The 22391-nt window shown below is 51.6% G+C and overlaps 1 protein-coding gene across 3 annotated transcripts in view; it reads right to left on the bottom strand.

The window, feature by feature from the left end:
• The window catches only part of CLIP2 (CAP-Gly domain containing linker protein 2), a 109412-nt gene that overhangs the window by 44900 nt on the left and 42121 nt on the right, over window positions 1-22391 (bottom strand). For all 3 annotated transcript variants that reach the window (XR_004432864.1, XM_033192890.1, XM_033192891.1), the window contains exons 3-6: window positions 17249-17805; window positions 4586-4710; window positions 1680-1893; window positions 811-1008 (exon numbers count right to left, since the gene is read on the bottom strand). Coding sequence is in view for 2 of the 3 variants with exons in the window: in XM_033192890.1 (XP_033048781.1) it covers window positions 811-1008; window positions 1680-1893; window positions 4586-4710; window positions 17249-17805 (1094 nt within the window). In the remaining variant the exon portion in view is untranslated. The remainder of the gene's footprint in view (window positions 1-810; window positions 1009-1679; window positions 1894-4585; window positions 4711-17248; window positions 17806-22391) is intronic.

The raw sequence follows: 22391 nt of genomic DNA, 5'->3' as shown, positions 1-22391 counted from the left end.
CACACCTGTAGTCCCAGTTACTAAGGAGGCTGAGGCAGGAGAATTGCTTGAATCCAGGAGGTGGAGGGTGCAGTGAGCCGAGATCGCGTTACTGCACTCCAGCCTGGGCGACAGAGTGAGACTCTGTCTCAAAAAAAGTGAAAAATTGGAAATAATCTAAACAGCAGGGGAGTAGTCACATCAGATGTCATTAAGGACAAAGCTTGCGATGGACGGCAATGCAGACATCAAGATGGGGAAGAGGTGGGACACGTGGCTCATGCCTGTAAAAACTGCATTGCTTTGCAAGACCAAGGTGGGAGAGTCACTTGAGGTCAGGAGTTTCAGACAAGACTGGGCAACACAGCAAGACCCCATCTCCACAAAAAAATACAAAACTTAGCTGGGCATGGTGGCACTTGCCTGTAATCCCAGCTACTCAAGAAGCTGAGGCAGGAGAATCGCTTGAACCGAGGAGGTGGGGGTTGCAGGGAGCTGAGACTGCACCACTACACACCAGCCTGGGCAACACAGCGAGACTCCGTCAAAAAAAGAAAAAGAAAGAAAGAAAATAAATAATAAAAAAGCAGGATATACAAGCTTGTAGCCAGATTCTGAAAGTAGGTGTACGTATCCTTATACACAGGCAGAAAAGACTGGAAGGAAATTCACCAGGTCACTGAGGCTTCTGTGGAAGGCGGGGGATGAGTACTGCTTGTGTTATCTTCATACTTCTCTGCACCCACCCCATCCAAGGTCTTCACTCTGAGTGGGTGAGACTCTATGAGACTGGCTGGAGAAGCTCCACCCCTAGCCCCACCTGCCACTCACCTGCTCATGCTGTGCCTTGAGCAGGGCGATCTCCTTCTCTACCTCGCAGATGTGGCTCGTGGCCTTGGCCACCTCGGCCCGTTCCAGGTCTCGTTCAGCCAGCAGCTGCTCAATGTGCTGCTGCTTCTCCTTCAGTGCCTCCTGCAAGGCTGTGGTGCCCGAGATCTTGCGGGCGTAGCGTGAAGAGGTCTCCGTGAGCTGCAGGAAGGTGTGCGTGCAGGCGTGTCTCAGGGATCTGAAGCACTGTGGGGCAGGCTCGCTCTGTCCAGCCTAACCTACAGCAACGCAGCAGGTGGGGGGCCCAAGTGCCTTGACTCCCAGGGTCCTGCTCTTCCTCTGCCAGTACTCTGACATCCTGGCCCCTGCAGACTCACCCAGCGGGGAATCCTGATGTTTGAGATTCAGGAAATTCCCCATCTCAGGAGAGTCAGCTCCTGATAGCCAGAGCCTCTGACTTCCTCACTTTGGCCACCTCCAACCAAAGTGGAACAAGAGGACAAGAGGAACCTCCAACCCTAGACTGGGTTTGGACAGAATGCCCCCTGCCCATAGCCACCGAGCAGCCTCCTCTTTTCCCTTCATCCAGGGTTCGATGCCAACCTTTCTGAACCCCTTGCCCCGCATCTGTATAACCCTCCTTAACATCCAGAGAAAGGCTTAGGCTTCCAATAAATCAGTTATATAAAAATGACAATAAATATAAATGGCTCAATTTTCCCTATTAAAAGATATGCACTTTCTACTTTGTACAAAAATCCCAAACTGGAACTAGAGTAAGTCAGGAGCAGATCAGAACACCTGGATCTCTGTACATCCTCACCCCTCCCAAACACACACCAGAGAATCCCCTTCTGCAGCCCCACCCTCACCAGGCCACTGCGGCTGGGCCGACCCCCCACAGAGGAGGCCACAGAGCTGACGGAGCTGATGGAGGAACTGCTGGGACTGTGGGTCAGTGCTGACACACCCATGGCCATACGCTTGGTCTTCTTGGCTTTGGCTGGGCTGGTAGATGGGAAGCCGATACGGATCACCTTGTGGATGGGCGCGAAGAGACCAAACTTGGGTGGGCACTGGAAGTACCTGTGGAAGCAGGAGAGATCCATGCTGCTGTCACAGCCGCAAAGCCTGGAGCCTCCCCTGCCTCTTCTGCCTCTTCAGAGCCCAGCAGAAAAAGAGAAAGACACCTCCTTGGGGTCCATGTGGAAAGACACTCCAAGGTGGAAATCTTCCAGGTGGATAGATAGGACTCTCAGAAAAAGGATAGAGGTGAGTAGGGTCTGAGAGTCTCTGCAGCTGTGAACAGACAACGAGGATACTCTTGGAAGTAGGAAATAATTACTGGGACCCACTTTGTGCCAGTCTTTTTAAATGAATGCTCATCTCCATCCCCCAAAGTTCTCTACATTCACAAATGAGAAAATTTAGGCTCAGAGAGGTTAAATAACTTGCCCACAGTCACACAGCTGGTTACATAGCAAAGCTGAGACTGGTCCTCCAGTCTGCTGGGCTCCAAAGCCCAGTAAGCTTGGCTCCCATGACTGTTCAGAGACCCCAGCCACAGCTGTAGCCCCACTCTCAGGCTACCCTCAGACCCCTCCCAGAATGAAGGAATCCCATCAGTTCTCTGCCCACAAAGTCCCTGTATGGAGAAGCAAAAGCTTGAAAGAGAAACCTTGGAGTGGGGTGGGGTGGGGACTGCTGTCCAATCCACCCCTGAATTCTGAAAGCAAAAGTGAGTCAAGAGAAACATTCATCTTGCAAACAGGAAGGCAAAGCATTGTTATGGAAACCCCGGATTCCCATCTTCTCTCAAGACCTCTCTGGTCACGGACTCCACACTGGACCATGAGAATTGGGCCCAACCAGTTTTTTTCTTTTTTTTTTTTTTTTTTTTGAGACGGAGTCTCGCTCTGTCGCCCAGGCTGGAGTGCAGTGGCCGGATCTCAGCTCACTGCAAGCTCCGCCTCCCGGGTTCCTGCCATTCTCCTGCCTCAGCCTCCCAAGTAGCTGGGACTACAGGCGCCCGCCAACGCGCCCGGCTAGTTTTTTTTTTTTGTATTTTTTTAGTAGAGACGGGGTTTCACCGTATTAGCCAGGATGGTCTCGATCTCCTGACCTCGTGATCCGCCCGTCTCGGCCTCCCAAAGTGCTGGGATTACAGGCTTGAGCCACCGCGCTTTTTTCTTTCTTTCGAGACAGGGTCTGGCTCTGTCACCCAGGCTGGAGTGCAGCGGTGCGATCATAGCTCACTGCAGCCTCAGCCTCCTGGATTCATGCAATCCTCCCACCTCAGCCTCCCAGGTAGCTGAAACCACAGGCGTGTGCCACCATGCCCAGCTAATTTTTGTATCTTTTGTAGAGATGGGGTTTTGCTATGTTGTCCAGGCTAGTCTTTAACTGCTGGCTTCAAGTGATCCAGCCTCAGCCTCCCAAAGTGCTGGGATTACAGACGTGAGTCACCATGCCTGTCCCCCATTCAGCTTCTCATTCACCTTACAACTGCCACCTTATCCTGCCTTTTCCCACCTCCAGGTCTTTGTTCATACTGTGCTCTCAGCCCCTACCTAGCATAATCCCTCTCAAACCTCTTCCAAAAGGAAACCCTACCTTCTTTCAAGGCCTGGCCCAAGCCTGGCTCTTCCCCTGTGCCATGGTGACCACTCCTGCTCAGAGCAGTCACAGCCTCATCTCAACCACAGAATCCAGTCCAGGGACTGCACAGGGACTCAGGTAGCCTCACCTTAGTCCACACCTGTGACAGACATGGTCCACTTACCACATCACTCCTCCACCCACCATGAGCCCAGACACAGCCTTAGATCCTCCTAACCCAGCAACGCCAGCAGTCAACTCATTTTCATCAGAGATGGTATGAGACCTGGAACCCATCTGTGAGGCCTGCCTTTGGCCATATAGCGTTGGGCACTGTTTGATTATTTCATGTGTCATTCAAGGGACCCCAATGCCAGATGGCAGGGACTGCTGCCTCGCCTTTTTTTTTTTTGACAGTCTTGCTCTGTTGCCCAGGCTGGAATGCAATGGCGTGATCTCAGCTCACTGCAAACTCTGCCTCCCGGGTTCCAACAATTCTCATGCCTCAGCCTCCCAAGTAGCTGGGACTACAGGTGCACGCCACCATGCCTGGCTAATTTTTTTGAGACAGAGTCTCGCTCTGTCACCTAGGCTGGAGTGCAGTGGTGTGATTGTGGCTTACTGCAACCTACTCCTCTCCCATTCAAGCGATTCTCATGCCTCAGCCACCCAAGTAGCTGGGATTACAGGTGTGTGCCACCACACCCAGCTAATTTTTTGTATTTTTAGTAGAGACAGGGTTTCGCCATGTTGGCCAGGCTGGTCTCGAACACCTGAGCTCAAGTGATCCACCTGCCTCGGCCTCCCAAAGGGCTAGGATTACAGGCATGACCCACCACGCCTGGCCTCCCTCTCCTTTTTGAGGGCTCCCACCCCACTTAGCCATGAGTGACACGAAGAAGAGAACACGGGGACAGATACTCTTGGCGCTTGCCTGTGACTGTGTGACCTTGAACAATGACCTCTCTGGCCTCCATACTCTCATCTGTAAAATGGGATGATAATCCCACTATCCAGCTTAGTGGGCTGTTGGGAAAGAGGGAAGGGGAAAGGACTTATATTATGGTGTCTGACACTACATGCTGGACACTAACTTCCTCCAATGTCCCATCTCCATCCCTTGCACCCACTCCGGGGAGAGGAATCCCCTCCCATACTCCCTAGAAGAAGCCCACCATACCTGGTGCCCGCCACCGCCCCATCATTCTTCCCAAGGGGCTCGTCCAGCTCCACGCCACACCACTCGCCCTTGGCAAAGTCTGTCTCCCCCACGTACCGCACCACGCCAGTCTTCGTCCCGCCGACCTGTCAGCACACAGGGAGACTCAGGTCTAGAGGATGCAGTGGCACAGGCAGAGACAGCAGGGGCAACCAGCCCAGGCTTATCCCATCCATCCCTTCCAGCATGCAGAGGACACGGGAGCCAGGAATGGGGAGGGAGAGACACCCAAGGATGATTGAGAGGGAGACAGGTTAACCAGTGCCTCCCAGGGCTGACCCAGGCAAGAGCATAGGCTTTGCAGACAGACACATACACCTGCATTCAAACTCTATCACTTAGAAGCTGTGTGTGCCTAGGCAGGTTATCTAACCTCTCTGAGCCTCAGCATCTTCATCTGTAAAAGGGTTTTCGGGGCTGGCTGTGGTGGCTCACGCCTGTAATCCCAGCACTTTGGGAGGCCAAGGTGGGCAGATCACCTGAGGTCAGGAGTTCAAGACCAGCCTGGCCAACATGGTGAAACCCTGTCTCTACTAAAAATACAAAAATTAGCCAGGCCTGGTGTTGGGCACCTATAATCCCAGCTACTTGGGAGGCTGAGGCAGGAGAATCGCTTGAACCTGGGTGGCGGAGGTTGTGGTGAGCCACGACTGCGCCAGTGCACTCCACCTGGGCAACAGAGTGAGACTCTGCCTCAAATAAAATAAAATAAAAGGTTTTCATGAGAATTAAGCACTGTATATACGGTGTCTAGCATATACTAGAGTTTCAATAAATGGTAACCCTAAAAGCAGTTTCTCTTTTTCTTTCCTTCTTTTTTCTTTGAGATAGGATCTTGTTCTGTTGCCCAGGCCGGAGTGCGGTGGTACAATTGTAGCTCACTGCAGCCTCAAACTTTTGGGCTTAAGCAATCCTCCCACCTCAGCCTCCTGAGTAGCTGAGGACTATAGGTGTGTGCCACCATACCCAGCTAAAATTTTAAAAAATTTTTTGTAGACACAGGATCTTCCTACGTTGCCCAGGCTGGTCTCAAATTCCTGGCCTCAAGCGATCCTCCTGCCACAGCCTCCAGAGTAGCTGGGACAATAGGTATGTGCCATTATACCCAACTAAGTTTTAAAAAATTTTTTGTAGACACAGGGTCTTGATATGTTGCCCGAACTGGTCTCAAACTTCAGGCTTCAAGCAATCCTCCTGCCTCAGCCTCCCAAATGGCTAAAAGGCTAGGATTTATAGGTGTGAATCACCACACCAGGTCCATATCTAAATTTTTTTTTTTTTTTGAGACAGCGTTGATACTCCTGCCTCAGCCTCCTGAGTAGCTGGGACTACAGGTACACGCCACCATGCCCAGCTGATTTTTGTATTCCATATCTAAATTTTGATCTGACTCCAGGTTTGCAGTACTATGACGAAGTAGATAGTACTCATAGATGAGGATGATGTATTGCAGTTACTTTTCCTTTCCAGAAAAAATTTTTTCCCTGTAAATAACTATCTTTGATGATTGTCTGCCTAGTGGTTTTTGTTTGTTTGTTTTTTAAGATAGAGTCTCACTCTGTCGCCCAGGCTGGAGTGCAGTGGCACGATCCCGGCTCATTGCAACCTCCGCCTCCCGGGTTCAAGTGATTCTCCTGCCTCAGCCTCCTGATTAGCTGAGACTACAGGCATGTGCCACCATGCCCAGCTAATTATTTAGTATTTTAAGTAAAGATGGGGTTTCACCATGTTGGCCAGGCTGGTCTCAAACTCCTGACCTCAAGTGATTCACCTGCCTTGGCCTCCCAAAGTGCTGGGATTACAGGTGTGAGCCACTGCACCTGGCCTGTCTGCCTAGTTTTAATAGTCTCAACACTAATTCAACCCCAACTCTTTCAATAGTCTAAATCTGCCAAGATGTTCAGAGGCATTGGGAATTCTATCAAGTTCTTTCTGAAGATGTCTCTCCCGGAGCCATGGGACCCACTCCGGGTTGGGCTGGCTGCTGGCCTCTCTGGAGTGTGGCCACTGGCCTGGAGTCTCCTGTCACTGTGACCTTCACAACCGCTTTACCTCTGTCCTGGGCTTGATCCTGTTTTCTGGATTCCCTGCCTCTTCTTTCTTGGTTTACTACTTATTTTATTTTGTTTTGTTTATTTATTTTGAGACGGAGTCTCGCGCTGTTGCCCAGGCTGGAGTGCAATGGCACGACCTCGGCTCACTGAAACCTCTGCCTCCCGGGTTCAAGCAATTCTCCAGCCTTAGCCTCCAGAATAGCTGGGATTATAGGCATTTGTCACCATGCCCAGCTAATTTTTGTATTTTTAGTAGAGACAGGGTTTCGCCATGTTGGCCAGGCTGGTCTTGCACTTCTGACCTCAGGTGATCTGCCCACCTTGGCCTCCCAAAGTGCTGGGATTAAGGTGTGAGCCACCACGTCCGGCCAGTTTGCTACTTATTTTAGTAGAGAACATCTTCCCACAGCTTTCTAAGAAAAGGTGCATGAGGAGGTACATTTTTGAGCTTTCTATATCTGAAAATGTTTTATTCCTTATTCTTTTTTGTTTTTTTTGAGACTGGAATGCAGTGGCATGATCTCAGCTCACCACAACCTTGGCCTCCTGGGCACGTGATTCTCCCACTTCAGCCTCCCATGTAGCTGGGACTACAGGCACAGGCCACCATGCCTGGCTTTTTTTTTTTTTTTTTTGGTAGAGATGGGGTTTCTTCACGTTGCCCAGGCTGGTCTCAAACTCCTGGGCTCAAGCAATCCAGTTGCCTCAGCCTCCCAAAGTGCTTGTCTCAGATTACAGGCGTGAGCCACCGTGCCTGGCCAAAATATTTTATTCTACCTCATTCTTTTCTTTTCTCCTTCCCTCCTTTCCTCCTTTCTTTTCTTTTCTTTCTTTCTTTCTTTCTTTTCTTCTTTTTCTTTCTCTCTCTCTCTCTTTCTTTCTTTCTTTGACAGGCTCTCGCTTTGTCACCCATGCTGGAGTGCAGTGGTGCAATCATGGCTCACTGCAACCTGGAACTCCTGGGTTCAAGTGATCCTCCCGCCTTGGCCTCCCAAGTAACTGAGATTAGAGCACACACCACGAGACCTAGCTAATTTTTAACATTTTCTGGTAGAGATGAGGTTTCACAATGTTGCCCAGCCTGGTCTTGAACTCTTGGCCTCAAACAGTCTTCCTTCCTCAGCCTCCCAGAGTGCTGGAATTATAGGCATGACCCACTGTGCCTGGCTCACTCTTTCTTTTTTTTTATTTTTTTTTATTTTTTATGGAGGTGTAAGTTCACATAATGTAAAATTTACCTTTTTTTTTTTGAGACAGAGTCTTGCTCTGTCACCCAGGCTGGAGTGCAGTGGCCGGATCTCAGCTCACTGCAAGCTCCGCCTCCCGGGCTTACGCCATTCTCCTGCCTCAGCCTCCCGAGTAGCTGGGACTACAGGGGCCTGCCACCATGCCCAGCTAGTTTTTTGTATTTTTTTAGTAGAGACGGGGGTTTCACCGTGTTAGCCAGGCTGGTCTCGAACTCCTGACCTTGTGATACACCCACCTTGGCCTCCCAAAGTGCTGGGATTACAGGTGTGAGCCCCCGCCCCCGGCCTGTTTCCTTTCTGTTCTAGTTCCTGAAATATTTTCTTAACTTTATCTTTTAACACTTCCGTGCAGTTTCTTATTTCTGTGACATTTTTCATTCCCCAGAGCTTTTTGTTCACTGAATATTTATACATACATGAATATTCATGTGCATGAATATTCATACTCACATATTCAATGGCAGTTTTGTTCATATTTAATGCCTGTATCACCTTGTCTTATTTCTCAGAGGACCAGCTGTTTTCTCCAGAGAAGTTTCCTGTAATCTTCACTGTGGAGGGAGTAGGTGTGGCCGCCAGGGATCGGGGAGCCACGTAGGGGTAGGGGGCACTTAGAATACACATGTTCGGCCGGGCGCAGTGACTCACGCCTGTAATCCTAACACTTTGGGTGGCTGAGGTGGGCAGATCATGAGGTTAGGAGATCGAGACCATCCTGGCTAACATGGTGAAACCCCATCTCTACTAAACATACAAAAAATTAGCCAGGCGTGGTGGGCGCCTGTAATCCCAGCTACTCGGGAGGCTGAGGCAGGAGAATGGTGTGAACCCGGGAGGTGGAGCTTGCAGTGAGTGGAAATTGCGCCACTGCACTCCAGCCTGGATGACAGAGCAAGACTCCGTCCCCCCAAAAAAAAAATCACACATGTTCACTTCATCCTCCTTTTTCAGTCCCTCCTGCCTGGGATCCCTCTACCCAATAATTCTCTGTGATCCTCTCAGGGGGACCAAGTGCCCATACCAGACATCAGCTAGAGGAACAGTAACCAGGCAACGTAGGAATAGGGACGGGGTGGGGGATCTAAGGTGTTTTTGTTTTTGTTTTTAGAGGTAGGGTCTCCTTTTGTCACCCAGGCTGGAGTGCAGTGCTGCATTCATGGCTCACTGCAGCCTCAAACTTCTGGGCTCAAATGGTCCTCCCTCCTTAGCCTCCTAAGTAGTTGGGACTGCAGGCATGCGACGCCACACTTGAATAATTTTGTTTTTTAGTGTTTTAGAGACAGGGTCTCACTCTGTTGCCCAGGCTGGTCTGGAACTGCTGGGCTCAAGCAATCCTCCCACTTCAGCCTCCCAAAGTGCCTGGATTACAAGTGTGAGCCACTGTGCATGGCCAGTCTTCTTCTTCTTCTTCTTTTTTTTTTTTTTTTGAGACAGTCTCACTCTGTTTCCCAGGCTGGAGTGCAGCAGTGTGATCTCAGTTCACTGCAACCTCTGCCTCCCGGGTTCAAGCGATTGTCCTGACTCAGCCACCCAAGGAGCTTGGATTACAGGCGCCTGCCACCACACCTGGCTAACTTTTGTATTTTCAGTAGAGATGGAGTTTCACCATGTTGGCCAGGCTGGTCTCGAATTCCTGGCCTCAAGTGATTAGCCCACCTTGGCCTCTCAATGTCCTGGGATTACAGGTGTGAGCCACTGTGCCCAGCTGAATCTAAAGACTTTTAAACCAATTCTGTTCCCGGCCCCAGTGGCAGCCTCATTTCTAGAGGCCAATATGTGGCCAGTTACTGAACATCCAGGGTTTCTCAATGGACACTGATTGCTTCTCCTCTTCCCCCGCCACTAGCTCTTTTTATTTATTTATTTATTTTTGAGACGGAGTCTTGCTCTGCCACCCAGGCTGGAGTGCAGTGGCCGGATCTCAGCTCACTACAAGCTCCGCCTCCCGGGTTTACACCATTCTCCTGCCTCAGCCTCCCGAGTAGCTGGGACTACAGGCGCCCGCCTCGTCGCCCGGCTAGTTTTTTGTATTTTTAAGTAGAGATGGAGGCATGGGGTTTCACCGTATTAGCCAGGATGGTCTCGATCTCCTTACCTCGTGATCCGCCCGTCTCGGCCTCCCAAAGTGCTGGGATTACAGGCTTGAGCCACCGCGCCCGGCCAACTAGCTCTTTTTAAAAAACTTTCTCTTCATAGCTGGGTGTGGTGGCTCACACCTGTAATCCCAACATTTTGGGAGAAGGCAGGAGAATTACTTGAGTCCAAGAGTTCAAGACCAGCCTGGGCAACACAGCAAGACCCCATCTCTACAAAAAATTAAGAAACTAGCTGGGTGTGGTGGCACACGCTTGTAGTCCTGACTACTCAGGAGGCTGAGTTAGGAGGATCGCTGGAACCCAGGAGTTTGAGGGTGCAGTGAGCTAGGATCATGCCACTGCACTCCAGCCTGGACAACACAGCAAGAAGCCATCTCAAAAAAAGAAAAACCCCAAACATCTCTTCAGTGTTGTTCTAGTGCAAATTCAGGAGGGATTGAAAATAAATGTGTATATTTATTTACCATGTTTATCTGAACCAAAATATTTTTTCTTCCCCCCCCTTCTTTTTTTCTTGAGACAGAGTCTTATTCTTATTGCCCAGGCTGGAGTGCAATGGCAGGATCCCAGTTCACTGCAACCTCCGCCTCCTGGGTTCAAGTGATTCTCCTGCCTCAGCCTCCTGAGTAACTGGGATTATAGGCACCTGCCACCACGCCTGGCTAATTTTTGTACTTTTAGCAGAGGCGGGGTTTCCCCAATTGGCCAATCTGGTCTCGAACCCCTGACCTCAGGTGATCGACCCACTTTAGCCTCCCAAAATGCTGGGATTATAGGTATGAGTCACCGTGCCTGGCCAATGACTTTATAAAATGTTAATTTCATTTTACTGCTGGACTCACTGTAATACCAGCACTTTGGGAGGCTGAGGTGGGTGGATCACTGAGGCCAGGAGTTCAAGACCATCCTGGCAACATGAAGAAACTCTGTCTCACTAAAAAATACAAAAATTAGCCAGGTGGGTGATGCACGCTTGTAATCCTAGCTACTTGGGAGGCTGAGGCATGAGAATCGCTTGAACCTGGGAGGTAGAGGTTGCAGTGAGTCGAGATCGCGCCACTGCACTCCACTCTGGGCGACAGAGCCAGACTCTGTCTAAAAAAAAATTGAATAAATAAAATGTTAATTTCTCTTGATACCCCAAGTATGCCTCAAGTGTGCCTAAGTAAATCCAGCTCCCCAATTAAAACTAGCTCCTGTCCCACCATCTCCTAGGGCCAACTACGTGCGCCTGGCACATGCAAGACAAGAATTCCAAATCTGATATTTCCATGAGACGGGCACTGTAACCACATTCATGGAAGAAGAGACTGAAGTTCAGAGTAGTCAGGGAGTGAAAGGCAGGTGGATCTCTTCTTACTACACTCTGTGGCCTTCTCAATCTCAGCTGGGCTTGATTCCAGACCGGACCCCACCTTCCTTTGTCTCCTTCTTGGGTAGGGCTCTGGTGTCTCTGCCACTGAGGCCTGTCTGTGAGTCTACGTTGGTTCTCTCTGGTCTCCGGCCTTCAAGTGGGGTTGCTTTCTCAACCCCTCCTCTCTGGCACCAGGTCTCTGCCACTCTGTCTACACAATGAGTCTTGGATCTTGCTTCTCTGTAATTCCAACCTGGAATGTCCTTTCTCTTCCCTAGCCTAAATCATAAACTAGGCTGGGCTCAGTGGCTCATGCCTGTAATCCCAGCACTCTGGGAGGCTGAGGCAGGAGGATTGCTTGAGGCTGGGAATTTGAGGCCAGCCTGAGGAACACAGCGAGACCCCCATCTCTACAAAAAATAAAAAACATTAAAAAATTAGGCAGGTATGGTGGTGCACGTCTGTAGTCCCAGATTCTCAGGAGGCTGAGGCAGGAGCATCACTTGAGCCTAAGAGTTTGAGGCTGCAGTGAGCTATGACTGCACCACTGCACTCCATCCTGGGTGACAGAGCGAGACCTTGTCTCAAAAAAAAAAGTGCTAGGCACAGTGTCCAGTGTGAGGTATGTACCTAGAAAGCAATGTTTCAACCATAGGATGCAATCTACTTAAAGATTGAGAAGTCAAGGTCAAAGTAGCCCAGCTGCTGCCAACCCTGCAGACAGGCCAGGGCTTAGCAGACACTTCTAGACCAGTGGCAGTGCCCACCTTGTGCCCCTCTCTTGTACACCACACCCTGAGATGGTCAGAAGCTTCCACACCCTGCAAGGAGAGCAAGTACAGGGGGAATGCCAGGCAGATTCAAACTGGCGTCAAACCTGCTGCTCCCCAATCCAGGGAGCAATCTGGGCTGGTTGGTAACCCCCAGAGCCTCCACTTCCCGCCCCAGCAGAGTCACAGGCCCATGCCCAGGGCACTCCCACGATATTAGTCAGACTGTGCACAGCCATAGCTCCTGGCAGACTATGATGCATTCTCACATCCACCAGTTCTTTCTCTCCTTTTTTTTTTTTTGAGACAGTGTCTCACTCTGTTGCCCTGGCTGGAGTGCAGTGGTCTGATCATGGCTCACTGCAGGCTTGACTCCCTGAGCTCAAGTGATCTTCCCATCTCAGCCTCCCTAGTAGCTGGGAGCATACGCATGCGCTGCCATGCCTGGCCTTTTTTTTTTTTTTTTTGTATTTTTAGTAAAGACAGGGTCTTGCTACATTGCCCAGGCTGGTTTCCAACTCCTGACCTTGACTGATCTGCCTGTCTTGGCCTCCCAAAGTGCTGAGATTACAGGCGTGAGCCACCCGTGCCGGGCTGCCATCAGCTCTCTTAACCCTCCCCAAAAAAGCATAGAACAAAACAAGAGTGCTGGGCCATGGCCATTTTGCTGAACGGACACATGGCAAGTGAATGAATGAATGAATGAGGATGAGGCTCTATAAGTGACTTGTACAATATCACAGACTCGGGCCTGATTTCCCTGCTGTGCCCACCCTCAGCAGGTGCCCTCAGACCCCGGAGATCCTGAAGGACAGGTCAGGGAGACTGAGTCGTTTGCCAGATCCTGTTGGCTGGGTTTGGCTTTCCTGGGAACCACAGGAGGAAGAGCAGAGTGACAGTCCCAAAACAAGTTCTTTGGACAGGATGGTGCAGGGGGCCAGGAGTCCAGCCTCCTTCCTGGGCACTGCCATTCCTGCTCCAGTCTGTTTTTGTTTGTTTGTTTGTTTGTTTTGAGATGGAGTCTTGTTGTGTTGCCCAGGCTGGAGTGCAGCTGCACCCTCTCGGCTTACTGCAACCTCCGCCTCCCAAGTTCAAGCGATTCTCCTGCCTCAACCTCCTGAGTAGCTGGGATTACAGGTGCCGTCACCATGTATTTTTTAGTAGAGATGGGGTTTCACCATGTTGCCCAGGCTAGTCTCAAACTCCTGACCTCAGGTGATCTGCCTACCTTGGCCTCCCAAAGTGCTGGGATTACAGGTGTGAGCCACTGCACCCGGCGGCCCCTGCTCCAGTCTTGCCCCCTCCGATCCCATCCCCACCAAGCAGCAGGTGCGATGTCCTTAACCCAGGAATCTGTCACGTGGCTGCAGCTTCCATAGCTACCTTGACTCTTACAGCAAAGACCCAGCTCCATCCCAGAACCCTGGCCCTGTGGGGTCACCCAGGTCAGCCTCTGGGGTGTGAGCTTTCCCTGGCTTCCCCCACTGCCCACTCAGCCTCCCTGCTCTTTTCAGTTTGTTTTTTTTTTTTCTAGTCTTGCTCTGTCACCCAGGCTGGAGTGCAATGGCACTATCTCGGCTCGCTGCAATCTCCACCTCCCAGGTTCAAGCGATTCTCCTGCCTCAGCCTCTCGAGTAGCTCGGACTACAGGCTCCCACCACCACTCCCAGCTAATTTTTGTATTTTTAGTAGAGATGGGGTTTCACCGTATTGGTGAGGATGGTCTCAAACTCCTGACCTCAGGTGATCTACCTGCCTCAGCCTCCCAAAGTGCTGGGATTACAGGTGTGAACCACCGCGCCGGGCCTCTTCTCACAGTTTCTCTAGTCTCTCAGCCCACGGGTCTCTGCCTGGCACGATGCTCTGGCCCCACATCACTAGGCCAATGCCAGGCCATTCCCTAAGTTCTGCCCTCACACCATTCCTCGGGGGAGCCTCTCCACCAGGCCAGGCTCTGAGAGCACCACGGCACACTTGGCAGACTAATATCTGTGATCACTGGCCTCATGGTCTGTCTCCTATAAGCTGGAGATGACTGGAGGGCAGGGACCATATCTAGCCACGCTCACCACCAGGTCACCCAGGAGAAGTTCTGTCCAGGGGAACTACGCTAGCAAAGGCGTGGTGCCAGGTGTGGTGGCATGGGCCTGTAGTCCCAGCTTCTTGGGAGGCTGAGGCAGGAGGATTGCTTGAGTCCAAGTTTGAGGCTGCTGTGAGCTACGACTGCACCACTGCACCCCATCCTGGGCAACAGAACAAGACCCTGTTTCAAAAAAAAGCAGAGCTCTCACCCTGGCCAGGGCAGAGAGGGACACAGCTCAGTGGGCAGGCACTTGTCACTTGTCACTTCAGACAAGTTATTAAACTTTCCTGAGGCTGGGCGCGGTGACTCACTCCTGTAATCCCACCACTTTGGGAGGCTGAGATGGGCAGGTCAAGAGATCAAGACCATCCTGGCCAACATGGTGAAACCCCACCTCTACTAAAAATATAAAAAATTAGCTGGGCATGGTGGCATGTGCCTGTAGTCGCAGCTACTCGGGAGGCTGAGGCAGGAGGATTGCTTGAACCTAGAAGGCAGAGGTTGCAGTGAGCCGAGATCGCGCCACTGCGCTCCAGCCTGGCAACAGAGCGAGGCTAGAAAACAAAACAAACAAAACAAAACAAAACAAAACAACAACAACAACAAAAAAAAAACCTCCCTGAGCCTCAGTTTCCCCATCCATAAAGTGAGGATGATAAAACCACATCATAGCACTGGCTTGAGGATTCAACCCATGGGTGTAAACATCTCTCATTCCCCTGCCCACAACCCCAAAGGCTCTTTCCAGAAACCTCCAGGAGAAACCTTTGCCAGGTTCTCAGAGCAGGGAGAGAGGACCCTAGGCAGTAATACCCTTTGGGGGTCCCTGCTCTGGGTCCCCAAACCCTCTGCCCTTCTCCACTCAGCTTTGGAGCTCCAAGCCTGTGCTCCCCACCTTGGGTTGCAATGACCTCCCACCTTCCCCCAGGAAGCCTTGCAGAATGGGCACAGGGACCCCTGCCCCACTGACAGCTCCTCACACCCCAGGCCCAGAAGGCCCCATCAGGGACTTCCCTGTACCCTGTGAGTCTCTTCCCAATGCTGTGGTCCCAGAGGTAGGGTTAGCCCAAGGCCACCACAGCCTGGTTGGATAGCAAGACACAGCCCTGTCCCGTCCACCTGACCACCACCAACCCAGGTCACTGCTGTATTCATACTCTAGAAGACTTGGGGGTCACTGACCCCTTTCCAACCTGGCCCTAACAGCTGGGACTAGTGGAGAAGAGGGGCCCCTGGCAGGAAGCTGTCAGCTCCAATGACCCAATTCTCTCAACTTCAACAACACTGATCACTCGGGTTGTAGCTGATAAGGTGTCTGCACCTCCTGGCCCTGGGCAAGGGGTTACTATCATTATTATTATTATTGTTTTTTTGAGACTGAGTCTCATTCTGTCACCCAGGCTGGAGTGCAGTGGTGTGATCTCAGCTCACTGCAATCTCTCTCTCCTGGGTTCAAGTATTCTCCTGCCTCAGCTTCCCAAGTAGCTGGGACTACAGGTGCATGCCATCACAGCTAATGTTTGTATTTTTAGTAGAGGTGGTGTTTCGTCATGTTGGCCAGGCTGGTCTCAAAATCTTGATCTCAGGTGATCTGCCCGCCTTGGTCTCCCAAAGTGCTGGGATTACAGGTGTGAGCCACTATGCCCGGCCTTATTATTATTATTATTGAAACAGGGGGCCGGGCGCGGTGGCTCAAGCCTGTAATCCCAGCACTTTGGGAGGCCGAGACGGGCGGATCACGAGGTCAGGAGATCGAGACCATCCTGGCTAACACGGTGAAACCCCATCTCTACTAAAAATACAAAAAAAAAATTAGCTGGGCAAGGTGGCGGGCACCTGTGGTCCCAGCTACTCGGGAGGCTGAGGCAGGAGAATGGCATGAACCCAGGAGGCGGAGGTTGCAGTGAGCTGAGATCCGGCCACTGCACTCCAGCCTGGGCGATAGAGCAAGACTCCATCTCAAAAAAAAAAAAAAAAAAAAAAAAAAAAAAGGAACAGGGTCTGGCTCTGTCACCCAGGCTAGAGTGCAGTGGCACTACCTTGGCTCACTGCAACCTCTAACTCCCAGGATCAAGCCATCCTCCCACCACAGCCTCCTGAGTAGCTGGGAGTACAGGGCCAAGCACCATGTCCGGCTAATTTTTTTTTGTATTTTTTTGTAGAGACGGGGTCTCACTATGTTGCCCAGGCTGATCTTAAACTCCTGGGCTCAAGTGATCCTCCCACCTCAGCCTCCCAAAGTGCTGGGATTACAAGCATGAACTACTGTGTCTGGCCAGGACCAGGGGTCTTGAGAACATCCAGTTCCCAGCCTTTTCCAGTACATGCCTGGCACGTGCATGCAGATGAGTTGGATCAGTAGATAATATCAATAATGGCCAAAACCTATGCGGTACGTAGTATTAGGCACTGTCTAAAATGAGTGATACATTTTAATGCATCTCCAACTATGACTGAAGTACGATTAAAATTCCCATTTTGGTTGGACACGGTGGTTCACACCTGTAATCCCAGCACTTTGGGAGGCCAAGGCGGGTGGATCACCTGAGGTTGGGAGTTCAAGACCAGCCTGGTCAACATGGTGAAACCCTGTCTCTACTAAAAAATTAGCTAGGCATAGTGGCTCATGCCTGTAATCCCAGCTACTTGAGAGGCTGAGGCAGGAGAATCGCTTGAACCCGGGAGGTGGAGGTTGCAGCAGGCTGAAACCACGCCACTGCACTCCAGGCTGGGCGACAAGAGCAAAACTCCATCTCAAAAAAAAAAAAAATCCCATTTTACCGATAGAAAGAGTGAGGCCCAGAAAGTTTAAGACACTTGCCCAGGGTCACACAGCAACAGTCTCCTGTCTTGTCACTCTGTATGGTCCTGATGAGGAATGAGTGTACCAGGTTGGACCGTGTCCGAGACCCGTTTGGGTCCCCACCCTGCCCAGCCAGGGGGGTCCAGCTCGGCCAAGTGAGGCGGAGCAGGGGAGGGAAGGGAGGCTGGGCTCAGAGCCCAGTACTGCCCGCACTCACCAGCACACGGTCTCCCAGGCGCAGGTCCTTGTCGCCCCGCTTCACAGAGCCGCTGTCCGAGAGGTTGGAGCCCGACTCGTTGCCCGTCTTCACGGAGCTGTTGAGGACGCTCTCCCGCAGGGGGATGACGCGGCTGGTCAGCGGGGGTGTGGCCGTGCCCGAATGCAATGACAGGTTCTGGGCAGTCAGTGACTCCACGGAGTGGGCATCACTCCCCGAGCCCTCGGCCGTGGGCTGCCGGGTCAGCTTGGAGGGCCGCGTGAAGATACCCTGGAGGGCCGGGCACTCGAAGTAGCGCACGCCGCCCACCGCGCCATCGTTCTTGCCCACCGGGTCGTCCAGGACCACGCCGGCCCACTGGCCCGGTGCGAACTGCGTCTCGCCCAGGTACTGCACCACGCCTGGCTTCACGCCATTCACCCACACCCGCTCGCCCACCACAAAGTCCCCCAGGAAGTCATCCCCCACTTCCGCCGCCTTGGGGCCCAGCTTCTCGGGGGCAGCAGCTGCGGCCGGGGAGGAGGAGGGTCCGGATGACTGCTTGTGCAGGGGGGAGCCTGCAGAGAAGGAGAGGGAGAGGGAAAGAGGTGGCTGTTAGGGCTGGCGTGGAACTGGCCGCTGGATGGCCCCAGGTGCACAGAGTCTAGGGTTGGGAGGTGGCTGATTTGTATTTTTGAGTAGAGATGGGGTTTCACCATGTCGGCCAGGCTGGTCTCAAATTCCTGACCTCAAGTAATCCGCCTGCCTTGGCTTCCCAAAGTGCTGGGATTATAGGCGTGAGGCACCACACCTAACCCTTATTTATTTGTTTTTTGAGACAGGGTCTTGCTCTGTCACCTAGACTAGAGTGCATTGGCGAGATCATGGCTCACTGCAGCCTTGACTTCCTGGGCTCCAGCGATGCTCCCACCTCAGTCTCCTGAGTAGCTGAAATCACAGACACCTGCCACTACACTGGGCTAATTTTTGTATTTTTTGTAGAGATCAGGTCTTGTCATGGAAACTGAGGCAGGAATGGTTGGCTGTGTGGTCTTGGGCAGGTCCTCCTCAGGTCTCCCCCTACTCTTCCAGCCCTCCAGAACGTCCCCAGGAAAGTATGCCCTCAGAAGCAATGTTTAGGCTGGGCGCAGTGGCTCACGCCTGTAATCCCAGCACTTTGGGAGGCCGAGGCAGGCAGATCGCCTGAGATCAGGAGTTCCAGACCAGCCTGACCAATATGGTGAAACCCCATCTCTATTAAAAATAAAATAATTAGCCGGGTGTGGTGGCGGGCACCTGTAATCCCAGCTACTCAGGAGGCTGAGGTGGGAGGATCGCTTGAATCTGGGAGGTGGAGGTTGCAGTGAGCTGAAATTATACCACTGCACTCCAGCCTGGGGGAAAGAGAAAAGACTTCATCTCAAAAACAAAAACAAAAACAAAAAAACAAAGCAAAACAAACACAGAAGCAATGGCTTTCCACTTCTCAAGGAAACTGTAAGTCCTGGGCCAGGGATGAACCCATTCTCAAGGATTATAAGCCACCTCCCCACTGGGTGGGCTCAGGCCCTCAGCTGTTGACCTGAGACTCCCTGTGGCCCCTATGTGTGACCCAGATGTTGTGCAAGTGGTCCCTGAGACCCCCATCCTCACCCTCAGACAGTTACAGGGCACACAAAAGACTCCCAGCCTATTTCCTAATAGAGGGACACAGCCACAGACTTCTTGCATAAAGATGTCCCCTTCTGTCTCTCTTGGGACAGGAAAGAAAACCCTCCTAACTCTCTCCCGGGCGCCCCCCCTCCCCTCCCCTCCCCAAGCTGCAGCCCAGCCTAAGGCCTCAGGGTCCACAGACCCAGGAAGGTGGAAAGGTGGCTAGGTTCGGTGGCTCATGCCTGTAATCCCAGCATTTTGGGAGGCTGAGGCAGGCGTATCACCTGAAGTCAGGAGCTCAAGACCAGCCTGGCCAACATGGTGAAACTCCGTCTCTACTGAAAACACAAAAAAATTAGCGGAACGTAGTGGTGGGTGCCTATAATCCCGGCTACTCAGGAGGCTGAGACAGGAGAATCGCCTGAACCCGGGAGGCAGAGGTTGCAGTGAGCTGAGACAGCACCACTGACTCCAGCCTGGGTGACAAAGCAAGATTCCATCTCAAAAACACAAACAAACAAAAAAACAACCATAGTAATCACAGGCTTGCATGAGGCTCCGTGCTAAGAGCTTAAGATATGATAGCTCATCTGATCCCCAACTGCCCCCATTTCACAGATGAGAAAACTGAGGCTCAGAGATACAAGGTGCTTCACCTGAGCTCCCAGACAATAGGCAGCAGAGCTGATTTGGTTTGGCTGTGTCCCCACCCAAATCTCATCTTGAATTGAAGCTTCCATAATTCCCACGTGTTTTGGGAGGTACACAGTGGGAGCTGAATGAATCATGGGGGTGGTTTTCCTCATACTGGTGTCCTGGTAGTGAATAAGTCTTACAAGATCTGGTGATTTTATAAAAGGTTTCCCCTTCTGCTTGGCTCTCATTCTCTCTTGTCTGCTGCCATGTAAGACGTGCCTTTTGCTTTCTGCCACTATTGTGAGGCCTCCCCGGCCATATGGAACTGTGAATCCATTAAACTTCTTTTCCTTTATAAATTACCCAGTCTTATGCCAAGCACAGTGGCTCATGCCTATAATCCCAGCACTTTGGGAGGCCGAGGTGGGCAGATCACTTGAGGTCAGGAGTTTGAGACCAGCCTGGCCAACATGGGGAAACCCCATCTCTACTGAAAATACAAAAATTAGCAGGGAGTGGTGGCATATGCCTGTAGTCCCAGCTACTTGGGAGGCTGAGGCAGGAGAATGGCTTGAACCCAGGAGGCAGAGGTTACAGTGAGCAGAAATGGCACCACTGCACTCCAGCCTGGGTGATAGAGCAAGACCCTATCTCAAGAAAAGAAATGAAAAGAAGGCCGGGTGCGGTGGCTCAAGCCTGTAATCCCAGCACTTTGGGAGGCCGAGACGGGTGGATCACGAGGTCAGGAGATCGAGACTATCCTGGCTAACATGGTGAAACCCCGTCTCTACTAAAAAATACAAAAAAAAAAAAAAAAAAACTAGCCGGGCGAGGTGGCGGGCGCCTGTAGTCCCAGCTACTCGGGAGGCTGAGGCAGGAGAATGGCGTGAACCCGGGAGGCAGAGCTTGCAATGAGCTGAGATCCGGCCACTGCACTCCAGCCCAGGCGACAGAGCGAGACTCCATCTCAAAAAAAAAAAAAAAAAGAAATGAAAAGAAAAGAGAAAGAAAATAAAATAATCCAGGCACAGTGGTTTACAACTGTAATCCCAGCACTTTGGGAGGTCAAGGCAGGCGGATCACTTGAGTCCAGGAGTTCAAGACCAGCCTGGGCAACATAGCAAGACTCCTCTCTCTTAAAAATAAATTAATTAATTAAATAAGCTGGGTGCAGTGGTACAGCCTCTAATCCCAGCTACTTGGGAAGCTGAGACAGGAGGATGACTTGAGCCCAGGAGGTCAAGACCAGTGTGGGCAACATAGCAAGACCCTGTCTCTATAAAAAACAAATATAATATATAACAAAATAAAATAATTAAAATAGCAGCTACATTTATGAAGTGCCAACTGCATGTTCCTCAATGGACAGGGGACTTTTTTTTTTTTTTTGAAACGGAGTCTCGCTCTGTTGCCCAGGCTGGAGTACACTGGCGCAATCTCAGCTCACTCCAACCTCTGTACCCCGAGTTCAAGTGATTCTCCTGCCTCAGCCTCTCAAGTAGCTGGGATTACAGGCATGCGCCACCATGCCAGGTTATTCATTATAAGAACACATCATATTTTTACCTTGCAGATTTGGAAACAGGGTAAGGTCATCCAGGCCGAGTAGGACACCCAGCTGGTCTGGCTTCAGAACCCTCCCTCTTGTTTTTTTGAGACAGAGTCTCATTCTGTTGCCCAGGCGGGAGTCCCCAGGTTGGAGTACAATGGCGCAATCTCTGATCACCGCAACCTTCGCGTCTCAGGTTCAAGAAATTTTCATTCCTCAGCCTCCTGTGTAGCCAGGATTATAGGTGTGCGCCAGGACGCCAGGTTATTTATTGATTTTTTTTTTGTATTTTATTGGAAATAGGGTTTTGCCATGTTGGCCAGGCTGGTCTCAAACTCCTGGACTCAAGCGATCCTCCTGCCTTGGCCTCCCACAGTGCTGGGATTATAGGCATGAACTACCACGCCAGGCCAGAACCATTCGTCTTGACCACACGCACAGTGGGTGCCTGGCAGGTGCCAGCTCCTACCCCATATCCATTTCTAGGGCACTTTCCTATGCAGAGAGCTCTGTGACCTCTGCTAACTGAACAGAACCGCTGTAGCCCAGCTAAGGTCTGTTTCTACCTGCCCTCCGTGCTTAGAGCCCAGAGAAGCGTCCCCAGGTCGAAGGTGACCCAGCATGGCTATTCTTGGTGAGAAGCTGCCTGCTCAGCTGTCCTTGTCCCCAGCTGTCCCGGCCCAGGCGGACCCTCAGGTAATCTCTCCCCGACTCCCTCCCCTCCCAGGGGTCACAGGCCCAGGGTCCAGCTGTTTCAACAGCTGCAAAAATCCAAGCCACGAGCCCATGGCAACTGCACGTGGTACTTCGCTTCATTCTTTCTCTCAGTAGTGGGACCCTCAGCTGCCCCCGAATCACAGGGACAAAACCCTCATCAAATTCCATGCATGCTGAGACATTTTCAGTTTCCTGCAGTTGGGAAACCATGGGAAATTCCCTGTCTCTCCAGGGAGTCATCAGTGACACACTGGCTTGGCCAGGATGAGCCAAGTCTGTGCCTTCCCAGATGGGTGCCTCACTTTCCTCATGACATAACAAAGGACTAGGTCAGAAATAGCTAAGGTCTTTCCCAGCACTGACATTCTCCATGTCCTAAGACTCCTCCCAGGGGAGCCGATGTATATACAATGGAGTTTTTGAAACCCAGTTAACAGGTGCTTCCTCGGTCCATACCCTCACAGGCCAGTCAAAGGCAAGCTGTTTGGGAGCTCCCTATGGGCACAGCCTGGGCCTCACTGCCCTCTAAGTTCCCCAGCAAACCCCCATGAAGGCAAAGAGCCGCTACAGACTTCCAGCTGGGCCCAGCAACACAGACTTAAACCTCAC

Source organism: Trachypithecus francoisi, unplaced genomic scaffold, assembly GCF_009764315.1.
Source record: "Trachypithecus francoisi isolate TF-2019V2 unplaced genomic scaffold, Tfra_2.0 Lachesis_group4, whole genome shotgun sequence".
In the NCBI taxonomy this organism is placed as follows: Eukaryota; Metazoa; Chordata; class Mammalia; order Primates; family Cercopithecidae; genus Trachypithecus; species Trachypithecus francoisi.
The sequence above is the reverse complement of the archived record's forward strand: the minus strand, read 5'-3'. Positions and strand labels throughout refer to the sequence as shown.